General features: G+C 37.7%; 1 protein-coding gene across 5 annotated transcripts in view; it reads right to left on the bottom strand.

The window, feature by feature from the left end:
• ANAPC10 (anaphase promoting complex subunit 10) overlaps nt 1–18153 on the bottom strand; it is a 103707-nt gene that overhangs the window by 55786 nt on the left and 29768 nt on the right. For 3 of the 5 annotated variants that reach the window (XM_074540818.1, XM_074540816.1, XM_074540814.1), the window contains exon 5: nt 15242–15628. The exons of 1 other annotated variant lie outside the window; for it this stretch is intronic. In XM_074540818.1, coding sequence (XP_074396919.1) covers nt 15398–15628 — 231 coding nt within the window. In that variant the 3' untranslated portion in view covers nt 15242–15397. Of the gene's footprint in view, nt 1–15241; nt 15629–18153 lie in introns of those variants that run through there. One more of the 5 variants, XM_074540815.1, reaches the window with a different exon arrangement.

The following is an 18153-nucleotide window of genomic DNA, read 5'->3' as shown; positions in this document are numbered from 1 at the left end:
GCCAGTGGAAACCAGAGTTCCAGGCTGGCTCAGCTCCCTTGGCAGTGTTCGGTGAGAGACTCCAGGAAAGAGTCCCCAAACGGAACAAGTTGAGCATGGAGCCATGTAAGACTCATCTACAGCAAATGTCTTGGAGATGGATTTGCTTTACAACTGGAGTATGTTAACACAACACAAATAGAATTGCAGCCAGTAAAGCTACACCAGCAGTGTGTGTGCTGTGATTTCCAGCAGGGATGCCTCAGGACTGGGGTGCAGACACAGCCAGCCCAGAGTCTGAGATGGTGGTGTAGATGTGCTCCTAAACACCTCCCTCTGCACTATGGAGGAGAGTGGAATTCCCTCACCCACCCAAGTGCAGGGCCAGAGCTCACCAGCCTTTCTGATCCAGTGGTTTCAACCCACATCTTCAGAAAGGATGCAAGAATGAAGAAAGTAAAAGGAGGAAAACAGTTCATTGATTTTTCATGTTAAGCTGATCCACTTGAAGGGAATGTTCATCAGGCCAGCAGAGGGAAGAAAACACAATTTTTCCTAATTCCTAGAGACGTGCCCAAACAACCAGACCAGAGTATTTTCCTCTGCTGGTTCATAAACACACACACCAGTGACTCATAACTCCTAATTAAAATCAGATGTGGGTGATTCCATAGATAGCCAGAGGAAATGAAGCAGTGAAAACACAGGTCCTATGGTTTTCTGGCACAGTCAGATAACAGAGTGGGCATTAGGAGATTTAAAACCTGTATTAAGAAATGAAAGATGGCTTTTATTTAAGCCTTTAAAAGTTGACTTTGTGACCTAGGCCAGAGCTGACATAGGTCCAGGAATACATGAAATTCCTGGGGCTGCTCAGGACTCAGAGGAGCCCAGGGAAAGACCACTGCAGGTTTTCTGGTGCAGGTATCTCTTGGAATTTTGCACAGCTAAAGTCCATTCCAAAAGATGGAGAAATTTATCCTTCTTGTTACACCTGCTTTATACAACATTTCTGCCAAGCTCTAAATTATCAAAGGGGAAGAGAAAGCTTTAACTAAAGTGCCTGAAGGGCCATCAAAAATCTAGCAAAACAGAGCATTTTTCTGGAGTTCTTAGGTTCACCTCCCATGCACAAAAACCACCTAAAAAGCATCTCTGATCAATTGAACAAAATCAATGTGACATTAATAGAAACTCAGCTTTTTCCCATCTTCTGGAGGCAAAAGAGCATTGTCCCCTCTCTTCAAGACAAACTGTCATAAACTAGACTAGCAATGGCTGGGCCTTCAGAGTATAAACGTTTCAGTATTTATGTTAAATATGTCAATATTGCTTTTATCACTAATTATCTTTTTGTACTGTGGATCTTTTCTTTTTCTCTCAGATTCTTATTTCCCATAAATAACTTTAAGTTATAAGCTTCGTATATGCTAACTAACAGAACAATGGGTGACTCACTCCTTTTCTGTCACTAGATTAAGATAGATTCAGCATTTCATGTCAGGAGAGGAGTTGATTTAGTGCAATTTGACAGCATCAATCTCTTGTCTTACTTGGAGTTTGCTATCATAGTCCCTGCCTCACCTTGTACCTTGAGATCTGGGATATAGCAGGTAGAAGAGAAGGTATCATTTGTTAGCTTTCTGCCACACAGGGAATATTTTTCCCCATGAAAACTCCTACTCCTAAGTGCTCTTGATACTAAAAACCTCCTCAGCAGAATGGAAAATACAGACTCAGGTTTTGCTACAGATTTGTTTCTTCAAATTTTGACTGTACATCAGTTTTGATTGTCCATAAATGTCAAAACTAAGCACCTGTAACTTTCTGCACGTTTTATACTCTCTGAACATTTTTACTTCAGAAAATCTGACACCATTTTATGACATGTAATAGTTATTTCCAGAGCAATAAAAAGAATTTTATACTCAATAGCCACCTCTGACGCATGGAATAAGCCTTGGGCAAAATTAGGTCTCTGATAAGTCAATACAATATATTAAGTAAAGATTAATGAGCTTGATCTTAGTCCTTAAGTTAAATAATTGATGCACTTGCAACAGTCCTTTGAGACAGCTCTGACAAATATTGTGTGTATTACTCAATGTTAATTTTAGTTGCACTACTGACTATTAGGAGATTGATTCTGTTAAACATATATGAGAAACAAAAAATGCAAACTGTCATTATTTAGATTCGTGTGCCAAGACTAAGCCGTTTTAAGCATAAGCTGAAGCATTCAGTATCACAATGCTTTCTGCATGGTCCTGCAAAGTTCTTTGGAAGAATTAGACACAAAATAATCACACAAATCCCAAAGTTGTAATTTGTGATTAGAAGCAAAGTGCTACAAAAACAGGGGCCTGTTTGATTTTGCCTCCCTATAACAAGAGGAAATGTGCCTGTTTAGGGAAGATTAAAAACTAAAGGTCTGCTGAGTTTCTTCACCAGTCACAAAGGTATTTCAACAACTATTTCAACTTTCTATTATTTTATATTACATTATAAATAAGCTAAAAAAACACTGTATTTGGAGTTTTAATGAATAAACCACTATAGGAAGTGCTGTTCATCATCAAACATAATTTTCACTACACACATCTCTTGTAACTTCCTGTGTCTCAGCCAGCATATCCCTTTACTATTATTCACACAGAATTTTTTGAGAACAATAAAGCACAGTGGTATCATGCTGCCTCATCCACTCATAGAGTTAAGAAAGTGTTAATGTTGTAGCAGTTTTAAAAAAAACCCAAGTTTTGGTCCTAACCCTTTGAGTGGAAGTGTCCTCAAACACACTGTCATTGACAAAACCCCCTGATTTTGAAAGTTATTTTTCTCTCATTAGCAAAGTATAGCCTAACAGTGCCTTTACTGTAGTCTTGCATGAAAAATAATAATTTTTCTGTACTTTTCCTATGACAAATTTATTTTCCTATATGCTTTTACTGGCTGGTGCAGTTGGCATGGCTTGACTGACAATGAGCCAGAAAGATGTTGAGTGTAGGGAAAACTCACAGCTCTCTCAGCTGCTGGCACAGGGGAGGGGAAGAGCACAGCAGAAGTGATGCATTCAAGCACAGCCCTGTGAGTTAGCATTCCCTGCCTGCCAGCCTGGGAACACTGCTGCCAGTGCATGCAAATGCAGATTATCCACACCCCTGCAAAATAAGAGAAGGTGTTGGAAACTAACTGCACAGAAAAACACAGCAAAATGTTTTAAATATCCACCAATTGTATGAGCAAGTGAGTGCTGTTATTTGAGCCCAGGATTTTAAGAGGTGAAGTTGATTTGCAAACTAAAATGCACTATCATGTTTAAAACAAAACCTGCTGAGGATGTTTACAGCATCTGTCATGTTTTACTGTGGTTTGTTGCCAGAACAGAATTATAGCCCTCTTAGGGCATCAATCTGATGTATTCTTATCATTTATGAGAACACCACTGCATCATAACACTGTAGTTGAGTATTAGGGAGAGCACTTTAATAATTCTATGTGGTGATAGAGTCTATCAGGTGATACAATGCCAAAGGAAACAGTAAAGTTGGTGGTACTGAATAATAAATTTGTATGGCAACAACTCATATTAAATCTCCAGAGTCCCAATTCACTACAAGATGGGCATTAATGATTTGAAGGTATCACTATCTATGATTTCAGTTTTAAGATGACAAATAAATTTTATGAATTTTCATCTGCACAGATGAAGAGGAAACACCAAAATATCTCTCTGGTAAACAGGTTCCTCTGATTTTTAAACAAATACTAGTTATGCACGTGCCTTCAGAAAAGTAAATTAGAAAAAGTTCAGGAAATGAAAACACATATTAAAGAATTATCATCATGCTTTGCAAAAAACAGAGGAAAATCCCATTGTCAGATGAGACAAAAATAGTTCTGAATCAGTGAAGTTGAATAAGAATGAACACATGGTTCTTCTGATATAAGAAAGTTCAGCAGACCTAATAAAGACACAAGACAACATTATAGGTGATAACAAAAACATACAAACAAGATGAGCTAATAATCCAGTCTCACAAATGCCCATAAATTCTTTTTCTTCTTAACTTCAGTGGAGCTCAATAAGCTATGAAATCCAGGAGAAAAACAAAAGTATACTCTAATGAGAAGCAGATGCCAGCTAAAAAAGAGTTTATCTCAATAAATTTTAAAGGAGACATGGACAAAAGAACACATACATTAGGAGCTAAAGCACTATGTTTCTGAAATCTGTGATGGCAGGAACCAAGATGAATATGACACTCTCTGACTGGCCTAGGTTTACTTGTAAGCAGTGTTGACCAAAAAGTGCCTCTAATAGAGTATAGCTAAGATCCAGTTCTGCATGTGTTTGAAAAGGAATGGCAGGGAGGAATACAAAGAGATTTTCTGCAGACACAATCAAGTAGATATCAGAGCTAGAAGTGGAAAAGCTTTAGAAGCTACAGTACTTGATATTTTTGAGAAGCGGGAAATGACAAGTTCTGTGGCAAGGAGTTTATTTTAGTGGAACAGCAGTAAAAGGAATGACACAGTGGAAGCGTTTTGTGTGGTCCTGTTCATATTTTCACTGGATGGACAGAGTGCTGATTCCACCATAAGCTTTTATTAACAGCCAAATCCGACAAGATGTGATTTTAAGCTAAAATATATACATATATAAATTGTTTATTATTTAAATTTCAAAACAAGCCTAGCATTCAGACTAAGAACTAAGCTCTTGCCAATTTTATAGTACATAACACTACGGAGGTTATGTATCAGTCTAAACATTTTCTCAGTGTACTGTGATGAGAAAACAGTTAGGGTCTTTTCCCTCCTCCTTTCTTAAACATACTCCTCCTCAAAATTTTGCTTTTTGGTGTTACTGAAATGCAATATTTAATTATCAAATCATAATGTTTCTGCTCTCAGTTGGCCTTACATTCTACACAAGTTTTGCCAACAGCAAAATGCTGAAGGACTTAATCACTGAAAAATGTACAAATGGCAGCAAGAAATAAATCCATAAGCTCCATTTGATTCAACAACCTATCCCTGACAGGAGCCCAGGGAAGTATCCACTGGGTTATTTGATATTTTCAAGCACTTTCTAGTGCTATGGAGGCTACTCTGAACAGCAGAGAAAAATCTTCACCTTTGAACCTAACACACACACATTCCTTTTCCCACATTTGTTGTTCCCTGTAGTCACTTTGTTTCTCCAAATTCTTGTTTCCCTTATCCTTTTCCAAGCAAAAGTTGTTTGTTCTTGTTAGGGCTTGACACCATCCTGCTCCTAGAAAGGCACTGGGGTATTCCAATGCCAGCAAGCAATTCCCAAGGGAACAGTGTAAGAGGACAAGCATGTAATGGTATTTCACACAGTACTCCAGAAATCTCTAACAATTTATGGCCTTTCTTTTGGATTTCATAATCTTCAAAGGATTCTTCTTCCATGAATTTGTTCAGTCCTGTCTAGAAACCATGAAAAAACTTAAAATGTCTCTAACCTGCTTCAGCCAGATTTAAGCCACACAGCTTAAATACAGCTTTAAGAACAATATACTTTTATTTATTTTGAACTTCTGCTGACATAACCTGATATCCTTCATTTATGTACTGAAAAGACACAGGGAGGGGGAATCAAATCAATCTCTACTCACTCCACAGCATTCATGATTTTAATCAGTTCATTTGACAGTGCTCAGTTTTTAGCAGGCTGCTTTTGAACAGGTGTGTGAAACAAGGAATTACATTCAGAGAATGGATTTGTCTTGAGTAGCAGCACTCCTTTCTACCCCAATTCACCCACCCTGATGGTAATAGGAGCTACCATGAATTATGTGGAGAAAGACTTTGTATGCCTTAATTATCTACCAGGATGAACAGACTGGCTTGGGTTGGTTTTTTCTTTGGCTTAGATTGTTTTTTCCTTTGGCTGCTCTTATTTTGGGTTGAGTGCTTCAGGACCACCAGAGCACAAAAAGGCTCCATATGATCCAAATTGTCTTTGTCAAGTACTTTCTTGCCCTCAGCAGAGCTTTTGCATTTAGGAGGTGGAGATTAGAAACTCCTGGTATTTCAAGGCCAGTACTTTGAGACAGTAAAGATGCTTGAAAGGTCTATCTAGCAAAGAGAAGCTTGCATGACAGAAAATACTGGCTTTTGAACACTTTTTAATAGATTGGGCATGTTACAGCCTCACACCAGGAATCAGTGTGCTCAATGAGCCCAAAAAATGGCCTGCAGTAATGAAAGTGTGCCTGGGTTGAAACCCAGTGCAAATCTAAGGGGAAGGGGGAAAGAAAGAAGAAAAGTTTAATAATACCAGAGCTTGAAAAACAAGAGTGTGAATAAGCCTGGCTCACAGGAGTTCTGCAGTTCAGGAGAACTGGGCAGGAGTTACTCTGCTCCTTTTATTGCCATACAGACTGCAGGCTGGGGAAGAGATTCACAGCAGGGTGCTCAGACAGTGCTGGGTTAAAACCCTCTCAGAGCTCACCCTGGGACACTGCTACTCCAGAACAAATTCCCCCTGGAAGCTATGAAAAAGGATAAAAGAACAGAGATATTTGCAGTACAAATACCCTTGGCAGGCTACACCTATACAGAAAGATACTTCAACTAGACTGGGGAAGCAAATAAATTATTTTAAAAACTCTGAATCTATAAACTCCAAATAAAAATAGCTATTCTAATGTACTGAAGCTTAGCTAGTTTCTGTAGAGAATGAATTTTATACCAAGTGGGAAGGTCCACACAGAGTGACAAAGCACACTGCCCAGAAGATGCTATTTGGTGAAATGTGAAACATTACCCAGGGTTCACTCCCTCACAAATCTCTTCCGAGTTTCTCAAAACTTAGCCAAATTGCAACTCTGTTAGCTGAAATTTCCCATACCAGCTGTCTGCCTCAGGCTGAATTTATTTTTGAAAACTCCAGCCAAAACTATTCAGCCATTTCAGAGAAATGCTCTCACAATCTTTTATTTGGAAACTTTTAGCACTCAAATGCTTTAGAGATTCTGAAATTAGATGGGAACAGAGAGAGAGTAGGAGATGTACATAGAACCATTTATGAAAGTCTGCTCAATTTTGGCCAAGCCTAAAAATGCAAACCCCACAGAACAATCCTGAGCATGATCTGGTGTGAAGCTGCAGGGCAAAGTCAACCTTTTGCTGTAATAGCTGCTTTCAGGTACTGTTCCTTGGGCTGGGCTGAGTATTATAACCAAAACCAGAAAAGTTTCTCCCCTGTGCTCTCAGTAATCTCATCATCTGTGACTTCAGCAGGATGGGAAGAGAGCTGACAGGCAGAATATGCATTATGCAATGTTGGGAGGAAGCATGTGGTATTAGTTTGGACTAGCTGGGAAAGAAAGGAAAATTTGCAGGATTAGCGGAGGAAAAATGGAAAATTAGGGGATTCGAGGGGCATATCGAGAAAATGAGTGTGGGTGAGAAAATGTATGACTAAATAGGATACAAAGTGCTGCCACAGTGACTGGGAAAGGGACAGAGAGTTCAGGGAAAGGAAAATGGGGGTGAGGGGAAAACTAAAAAACCACTCTGACTTGGAGATGAGACTGGGGCCAGTTTGAAGACTGGGCAGGAGGCAAGCACTGCAAATGAACAAAGCAGGGTCCAGACACAATGATTTCTAGAGGAAAAAAAATAACGGCCATCAGAAACCAGAGAAATCAACTAATTGAACACAAGCTTTTGTCCCCAGTAAGTGAATGACATTGTTTTTAATGGATTTTTTTTCAGGTTATCTCTTGAGCTGAATAGAATGAATGATGCAAGCAAGCCTCTGCCCTCAGTGACATCTGAGAATGCCAGGTATTTTCACTAATACTTTAGAAAATCCGAACCAGAGCTCTCAGAGTAAATCCTCCAAGAAACAGACAATGAGTGATCACCTATGAAAATATTCAAGTGACTTTGTTAGAGTCATTGTGTGGGAAAATAAAGATGGAGTCCAACTTTCCAAACAGCAATCTGTCTTAATCAAAAAACCATGTCCTCCCTTTCTGCAAGACTTCACCTCATTCACTCCATACTTTTCAAATTTCCAGAAGTAATAGACTCCTTCCTCCATGTTATTTTGATTCACTGCTAAAATAAGGTGGGGAAAAACACATAATCATATAAAAAAGGCAGCATAAATTATGGGAACAGGAGGATTGTACAAACTATTAACATAGATAAATCTGCCATTGCAAACTTCCCAAGACATGTATATCAATCTTTTTCCATTTAGTGTGCAAGAACTGACTCCCTCCTGGCTTGCACTGTTCCACTGGTTCAATGAAGTTGCCTTTGCTTTATGTTAACAAGAGAACACAGTTATTAACTCTTCTATCTGGAAGAAATGCAAACTGCAGTATCTGGAAGAAAGCAGTCTAAATAGCCATTTATATACTGAAAAAGTATTTGAGAGATTCAGGGATGACACAAATGCTTTTTTGGTAAATATAATAGACATATAATTTCCGGGTTTTTCAGGTATATCCAGATGAACTTATCTCCTTTTAGAAGTAAAACTACTTGATAAAAAACCTTCATAAAATATGAAAACTAAAGAAAGAAACAAAAAACCCCCCACACACAGGGAAGAATTAAAAGCAAATTGTTACTGCAGGTAGAAAAATTAGGTTAAGGAAGAATTTAAAAAAAAAAAAAAAAAAAAACAAAAGACCAGAAAACTAAAAGAAACAATATTTTTTTATTACCTACCTCACTGCTTTATTGTAAGTAAAAAACTACACTGAATAATCAGAGGATAGAAATACAGTAGGGTTGGGAATGTGGGATGCAGCAACATCTGAGCACAGGTACTCCCACTGAGATTTACATCTCTACCTACGAGGAAGGTTTAGAATAACTTGGGACTTAGCTGAGAAGAGACAAGAACATAGACTGGCTTTTCTATAAATTAATGACAAAAAATCAAACAGAATGAAGATATACATAACTTGTACTGAGAGATGAGCTATCTCTGCTAGAAGATTAACAATAGCCTGGAAGCTTTCAGTAAGATTTCTGTTTAAACCTTTACCTCACTAGCATTCACTGGTTTTCCAAAGGAAAAACGCACCTCTAGAAAGTGCTGTAATTGTCCCCTCTCAACTGCCAAATAATGGGAAATAGTAGAAGATGGAACAGATAAAGAAGAATAACATCTGAAATACTCAAGACTAGTCTCAACTAAAAGTAGAGTAAGCTTTAATACTGAGAACAAGAGGTCACAAGATTAATTATATATATTTATATATATATTAAAAATAATATATATAAATATTTATATATATTTATATATATTAAAAATATTTTTTTATATATATATTAAAAAACACACTGATAAAAACACTGTAAAACACCAAAAATCACACCAAAGAAAACATGAGGATTCAATTAAATACAATTGAAATATTAGATTGTATGAGTTTATTTGTTCCTAATAGAAATTCTCTTCAGAGATGTGTGCCCCAGATTAAAGATTCTACTCTGAAGTGCCACAATGAACACACACATCTATTTTATACCAATTTCAATGGCAACAGGAGAGCAAACTGAAGTAGTTGTGTAGACAAACAGGTAAAACCTTGGCAAGAGATCAGTAAGCTCACCTTTTACTTGAAATTTCTAATCAGTTTAAGCAAAGAGAGAAACACAACTTTAAAGGAAATGGACAAATACAGAAAACAAGGAAATTCCTGTCCTGAGGTGTTTTCTAATTAAACTGCCCAGACATTACTTTGTCATAAATTATTTGCTTGTCATGGCAGTATTTCTGTAGGGTGAATGAGACTTGTTTATAGAAGCTTTCCTCTCTGCTGCTTCACACTACAGATTATATATCAGTACAAAAATATGGTAAATACTGAAATGAAACAGCCATTGGGAGTTTTGTTTAGATCATTCTGCAAGCTAGACATTGTCACCTACACAGTATCAGTCATATACTCAAGAATATTAAATATTCCAAAAGTGAAGTGTTGCAGAGCAACACTGATGCTTTCATCTTATACAAGGATTTTTTACCTTCTAATTGTAAAAGATTTCAACAAATTACATGTTCATACTACATTGCATGTGTATGGAATTTACTCCTAATTTTGTATATTGAAAGAAGCATCTGAGAAAGAAACTTCCAAAACTGCTCCAGGTTTGCCTCTTTTTATCTATATAACTGGGGAGTCACTGATCCCACTTATTTTCCTTAAATTAGAGTATTAAATATTGGCTAAACTGTTTCCCTACAGTTATTTATAATTATTATTATAATCATATAGTTATTTATAATTAACAGCAGCAATTCACTTCATTGGGATCAGAGTTCAGGTATTTAATGTTTCCAACAATCCCAAACTTACTTTCTCACTTCATATATAATTACATCTGGATTATATCTTCTAGCTGCATCAAGTATTAGCATAATTTTCATTACCTGGGCTTTGGGGTTGGGGCTTTTTTTTTCCATTCTTCCATTAAACTAAACCATGCTAATACTGTTGACTGCTGCAAGAGAGGTTTATTCTTTGGTGCAAATGGAGAAACTGTCACAGGCAATTGTTAGGCTGACGTAAAACAGCTCGTTGAAATGTCAGCCTGGAGTTACAGCAAGTACGGCACGTGAAGGATGACTTTCAATTTGCTCCCATGAACAATGTTTAATGATGCTTTATGCAGCTTTATAAAAGCACCTTAACACCTTTCTGATCTAAACCAGAACACTTAAGTATTCCAAACCAACAGCAGACCACCCAATACCTTTGCCTGGAAGCCTCAGCAATCCCATCTTTAGAGGGACATACTCTTAATATTATGAACATTTTAATTGCATTTTGATTTTTATCTCATGCTCCAGCAAAAAACTATTGCATTTAATTAAATAAGTAATGTGGTAGTTAAATATTAAATAAACATCTATTTTTGTGTATACATACAAAGGAATGAAAAGCATTCTTGTAATCAATGCATCAATGTTAATTAACCATTAACACAGAACGACAAAACTTAGGAATAAGAGCACAAAGGTTACCAGGAATTAAAGAAGTCAGGCTCTGAAAGCACAGCACTGCATTGCTTGTTAAAACCATGGGCTCTTCAGAGCCCAAACTTCCACTTCCCCCAAGCAGGCAAGCACATGCTGAGGTCAGGCTGGGTGATCCAGTGATCCCAAAGAATTCAGATAGATTCTCCTAATGCTGCAGAGCTTACTAGTAAATTCCATTAAAATATCCACTAAAAATCATCTCCATATATCATTTACACAGCAAAACACAGTAATGCTATGATGAGCATTTATGCTTTCATTTAGGCCTGGCAGAGCAATGAACTCTTCTTTTGTGTATTACTAAGCAGACCCATCCTGAAAATACAGTTTATAGAAAAAGCCACTCACCCTTTTTGAAGCAAAGACACATATTGATGGTTGACAAATGGCTGAAGTGTTTGGAGCTTCCTGAGAAGTTTACTAGAGAAGCTTCTGACTCTCCTCCTTTCTTTACAGGATGTTGTACAATTCAGCTCTAATTACAAGCTCCAGTCTTATCACCCTGACTCACTTCAGCTGACATGAATTGCCTGAGCACCTGTTTCACTTGCAGTTTTTGAGTCCAGGCAATTACAATTACTGCTGCCTACTGCTGTGTGAATGGTGGGGGTTTTTCAAGCAATGACCTAATGCCTGGAGCTCTGGCTTGCCCTATGAGGTGAGGCAACAATTTGCCTTCCCAGTACATGGTAGCTCTCCATGGTCCTTCAGTCTCTTCCATCACTTCATCCATTATGCCCAAATTCATGAGGTTTTACTAATCAGTACTGGCAATCTCAGTATCTGTCTCTCTCTAACTTATAAACAGATTTCAAACCTAAATAATGTTTAATCTTAAACTATTTTAACACAGGTGAAGAAAAACAGCTACCAACAGTAAGACTCACTTCAGGGAGGTAAGAACGAGCACCAAGGCTCAGCTGAAGAGTTTCAGCGGTGCATCTGTAGTCAGAGTGCTGGCAAAAGGACTACAGACTAAACCAGAACAGCAAAACCCAAAATACAGTTTAAACTTTTAAATAGAATCACATACAGAAATTGCATTACTGAAAAATTTGTCTTGGAAGCAGGATCATTATCTGAAAATCAGCTTCACAGTGAAAGGAGAAGATAGATAGTGATGATATGGCTTCAACATCCAGCTCTGCCAGAGATTCCCTATGTGAATTTAAACAAAACAGAAATGTTTTGCTGTTCTCCATTTTAGAAACCAGGAGCAGCAAATACCTCTTTCCTCCCTCTCCTGCCATCTGCCTTTATTATTTACATAGTGGTGCTAAGAAGACACACAGACACGACTTAGTCAAAACACAGGTACAGTCCTTCATTTCAACAGGAGTTCACGATCCTGGTGACTCAGGCACCTCCCTCTCTTAGCATCCCCAAAGGAAAAAAGGTAAAGTTGAATTAAAAGGAAAGTTTTTACACTTACACTGGGAACCAAATTTCTTTTCTGTGAGGCAGAAAGGCCTAGTGACCTTCCAAGAAAAGGTTTTAAAACCCCTAAATTACTACTATTTGAAGTCATGAGTCAGATCACTGCCAAGTCATGATTTTTCATGACAATATATCTTCCACTTCATCTGTCATTTATTCCAGTATTACTTGTACTACTTGATATTCATCAGGTGCTTTTATACAAGAGAAAAGAAGGAAGTGATAAGATTCCAGGCAACTGCATGTCTGAAAACAGTGAGCAAGGAAAAGAAGCAGCAGCGAAACACAATGTATGTGTAAGTAACTTCCTGAAGGACTTGGCAGCCCAGTTGGTTTATCCCAATTCAAATACTAAGTACCATATTCATACACAAAGGAATAACTTGCTGTATTTTCAGACACACTGATCTAGGATCTCATCACTTAAAAATCAGCAGCCTTATGTGACCAAGTGCCAAAAGTGTTAAAAACCAAATGTGCTTCCACAGATGTTAAACACCAGTGTAATGCAATGTATCTACAATTGCTAGAAAGCAACACAGAAAAGATTTCATTTGGATTCAGAATGGCCACTGCACTTGTTTCCAAGTGAGTAGAGATTCCTTCCCCAACAGTAAAGCTTGACATAACCCAGCTTACCATGGGTATCATGGATTCTTAAAACCACTTGAACACAACCTGTCATTTCAGAAGAGCAAGATAAGTAGTCAAGCTATATTTCAGCTTATTCAACGACACTGCCAGAAATAACAATTCCAAATTTTTGACACAAATGCTGGCCACTATCCTGCATGAGCATCCATGTCCTGAAAAAAAGTCAATAAAAGCTGGAATACCTCTCTAAAGATCCAAAAATTATGCCTACTGATGGAAGGACAGCAATAATAAGAACAAGGCTGTGCTGATTGGCTTGTTCCTAGCTTACTGGATAATGTTTGGCACAGAGCAGTATTAGTCTACATATAACATTTGCAGAGTGACATGTATGAAAAGATAAATGTTACTGACCAAAGCAAAATCCTTAATTAGGAAACAGTGGCTTGACAAGGCAAAGCTAGGATGGGTAACTACCATCTTAACTTCTGGGAGAAAACCAGGGAAATTTCATGCAAAACAATCCATAACTTAGCAAAAGTAACTAGATAAATCCAGGAGAAGTATATTTTTTTTTTTAAGCAAAAGACTATGAAGTGGACATCAAAAGTACATAATTTGCTTTAATTTAGTGAATAGGAATGCACAGCTCTCTGACATGAGAAAATCCACAGAAGTGACAGACTTGGTGAAAGGCACAAGTTCAGCCAGCTTCTCCCGAACAGGAATTCTGCACTTGATCCATCCTCTAAAGGGAAAGGTAAAGTTCCATTAAAGTCCTTCTGAAATGACTGAATCCACATTTAAATAGAACCCCAAACTAGTCATGCACTTCTCTACAAGGTTCTCTACCAAGAAATGCCCTGTTTAATGACCCTCCTAACTACTGTGGAATTCTGCCACAAATAAAACTTTTCAATAAATAACAACTTCATCAAGTATATAAAACAAATTTCAACAGTTAAATCTTCCTCCTTCTTCAACAAGCTTCCCATTTTGCCCTATTTCACCTCCTTTCTCCTCTGCAGGATGATGCACCATTGTTTGATGAGTCTCCACTATTATTAGCCTTTCCTTGCTCACAAATAAGAAGAGTGACAAAAGTTTTCCTTGGCTGAGATTAGTCTAGATTGACCATCAACTTTCCTGGTGCTATGAGGAAGAATGGGTTTGATCAGCACCAAACCCTTTAAAGGAAACCTTTGTACTTCAACAACGTCTCTTTCTAAACCTACCCGCTTTTTTAGAAGTTTAAATTACTAATGATTAGATTATGAGACATTAGTAGAGGTGCTAAATATTCCTAGTCACAGCAAGCAGACAGAGCACACATTTTCCTTGCAATGCCCTTTATTTAAAACACACATTAAAAGAATTCTGTGCTCTGAACATGAGATTACTTGTGCTATACTTGAGTTCCCAGTACTTTAGAAGGTGCATTGGACCACCAGATTCATTCCTACATAGCTGTAGGATGCCAGAGCATGCCTAAATCACCTATTTTCAACAGCTATCATGTTCTAGATGACCTGCACTCAATGGATCTATATTAATGCATGTACTAAGTTGAATAATTTGGAAAGGTTTGGTTTTCTCCACATCATTGACATCCTCACTGCATTATCAGTCACTAGAACAGGCTCCCAGGAAAATGGTTATGACACCATGCCTGTTACAGTTCAGGGAGCATCTGGACAACATTTAGTCATATGGATTAGTTTTAGGTAGTCCTGCAAGAAGCAGCAAATTGGACTATATGATCTTTCCATGTCCCTTCCAACTGGAGATATTCTGCAATTCTATTATTTACTTTGTAGTTACAAGAAGGCTAAATCCATGCACACAGCCACTGAGCAGAAACAACCCTCTGGAGAAAAGGATACAACAAATTAGCATAAGCAATAATGGGAAAATACTACTGGTAATGTCTTTAGATCATACCTGTTCAAGAAGAGGAGCAACTTTTTAAAGAGCCATTTTTAGGTAAAGGAATGAACTATTTCCATGCATGATCATTAGGGGAAGAAATGCTCCCCCAAAATATCTGTATTATATCAAATAAATTATTGATTCCCACCCAGTCAAACACATTCTTTTAAGAGTGCCTGGATTGTTTTTTCTCTCTCAGAGAGTACAAGAGCACTCAGGTGCCTAGAAAAAGAAACAAAATTACAGACTACAGCATACTGTAACACAAGATTATCTTTATTTCAAAATTGTACAAAGTATAAACATAAAGATATAATTACACTGAAGTAAACCCTGCTCTTTAAGTATCTGAATACTTCAGCAATGATATGGTCATGAAAAAATACCTTTATTGTTCCTCATGAGGAAATTTTATCTGATGGAGCGATACATCATGAAATCAATTGTGGTACATCTGGGGAATTTGCCAATGGAGCTCTCCTCCACAGGGGTGTACACTTTGATTTGCCTCATGTGAGTGTCCCTCCCATTCTGGTGGTTTGCCAGAACAGCAATCTGGATCATAAAGGTGCGAATGGGCTTCTTGTGGGTGTCTGTCAGAGGAACATGGATCCAGCCACTGGGTTCCACTAATTCCAGCTGCTGCCAAAAACAAGACATAAGAGCAAAACATTCAGAAACAGTTCACATACTTCATATAAATCACTACATATTAAACCCATTTAATAAAGTAATCTTGTTAATCACATTTTAGTTAATTTTCAAAATAATTTGAAATAACAGAGTTGAATACTCATAGTGGATTTACTGCTCATGTAAATGTATACAAATTAATTTGGTTGTCTGCAGTTGTGTTTGCTTTTGCCTTTCAGAATCTGCTCCTCATTTTGTGCCCTAATCCTAAAATAAAAATTAATATAAAAGAATACAGACTTCAGTATAAATTTAAGAAAGTAAAAGTGTAGCATTTGGACCTTCTTACTGAAGAACAATACTCAAACATGACAAAATATGCATTTTAAATTGTTTTATCTAGGCACTCTGAAGTACAATTGAGTGACTTATGTAGGAAACTAAATGAACACAAAGTTCTGGATTTTCAGAAATTCCTTAGATTATTAGGGGGACTGGAAAAGAGGAAAAGGAAGGTGACAGAGAAAAAAATAGAGGATACCTCAAACTTCATCTAATGTATCATGACCAATTAATAATTGCTGCACAGGCTTAAATCACATTCTAATCACATTTAACTTGCCTTTTATACAACATACCCAGTGTGACATGATGATTTTATCTTTGTCCATTTTAATCCTACACAAACCAATGTCAAGGCAAGTAAAGAACAGCATTTTTTTAACTCTAAACCACATCACTGACACAAGAGATTGCTGAAACAAACTGGATGCTATGCAGAGCATGCTAACAGCTTTTGTTTAAAACTAGCTGCCCAACTTCAAAGCACAGCTCAAAACACACATGGAAGAGCACACAAGTAAATAAAAGTCCTGGGGGGGAAAGAAAACAAAACACAAAACAATTGTCCACCAGCAAGTGGATTCACACAGCTAAGCAAATAAGAGTGCTGTTCTTAGCAGCTGAATTCCCCTAAGGAAGATGTATGTGCTTTGAGCTGCTCAAAATTCCCATCTTTCTCCCAAAAATCCTGCATGGCACATGCTGGCAAATGCCTTGTTTATGCTGAAGCTTTCACAAGACCCATCTGAGAGCTACTGGTTCAGAGCAGACACCTTGAGAAAACAACCCAAGAAACAAGTAAAAAAGTTTGATGAGTACTTCAGTTTAAAGTAGCGGACAAAAAAATCTTCTACACCTCCACCTTAAAAGTAAGAACAAGGAAAAAAACCCAACAAATAACCGCAATCCAAAACTCTCCACTGCTGCAGACTCTCCAACAAATTATTTCCAAAGCATTAAATTCACTAAACCTTAGCAGCAAATCATTTCACTCTGGGAGCTAGACATTTCCACAAACACAGTCACTTATTTGCTGTAGCACTGTCCCTTTCAAAAAACTTGATTTTTTTTTCCATAGGAAACTTCAGGTCATGGCTGACTTTACAAGGGGATAAAAAAAAAAAAAAAGATGTCTTGCTGAAGCAGCTTTACAAAGGAGAAATTTATCATGGTGAGGTGGCAGTAAACAGCTTAAACAAGGATGCTTTCCATCTTCATAGAAAACAGAGGAGGAGGATCCTCCTAACATTTTATTCAACTACTACTAAGGTCAAGTGACTGTGATTTTGAAGAGAATTACAAGGCTACTGCTAATTGAACTTGCATTTCAATATTATCCTCAGTGTTTACAAATTTTGACTGCTAATTCAAAGTAGAAAATTTGAGCTCAAGAGCTAAGACACTGAGATTTTTGTCCTTAGGTCAGTATGAAACAGATTAGTTAACACTAAGTAACTTTAAAAAAAAAAGGTAGGAAAGCTAAAAGTATGGCATATTTCCCAATGCTTTGTTTCATCCCTGATCAAAGGAGGTGGTTCTATGTTCTATTCACAGCATGTTATTTTCCAGCCCTGCTACAAAGGCAACCAGTTTGTCCCCAAGTCATTCCTTCACCTGTAAAACCGACAACTGAGGCATTAGGCTCATCAGACTAAAAGGTTCCCTGGCTCCAGGTGTCAAACTTCACGTACTCTGAGCTGGTTTTTACTGTTGTGAGTGGAACACAAGATTTTACAGGAGGTTTAGCTCCCACTGAGCTCACTTGCGGTTCTGCATTTGTGCAGAAGTTCTCAAGCCAGCCCCAACACAGAGTGTGAGCAGCCACTTGAGTGCCTCTTGTAGAAACACCAAGACTGAGCACAGACAGCACACAATTCACCAAGCACCACTGATCTGTCTTAGCAACAAAGACTTTTTTTAATTTCCCCAAATCTCAGCTTCCCTTACTCCACATTTCTCAACTTCCCTAATAGATGAATACACAACCTTTACTTGTACAAATCCTGGACTCATCCTCAGAATAGGCCCCTTTCCCGATTCCAGTCAAACAGTTGCCTCTTGGACAAAACACACAACACTTGTGATGAAGTTGAAGGCTAGAGTGTAATAAATGCCAATGTCAGACTGCAATGGTTGAAAAAAGGAAGCTCTTGATTTCTGCCCTCTAACATTGCTGTACTGACATTTGAGAC

This window comes from Zonotrichia albicollis, chromosome 5 (assembly GCF_047830755.1).
Source record: "Zonotrichia albicollis isolate bZonAlb1 chromosome 5, bZonAlb1.hap1, whole genome shotgun sequence".
Classification (NCBI taxonomy): domain Eukaryota; kingdom Metazoa; phylum Chordata; class Aves; order Passeriformes; family Passerellidae; genus Zonotrichia; species Zonotrichia albicollis.
This window is presented reverse-complemented; position numbering and strand designations above follow the sequence as displayed.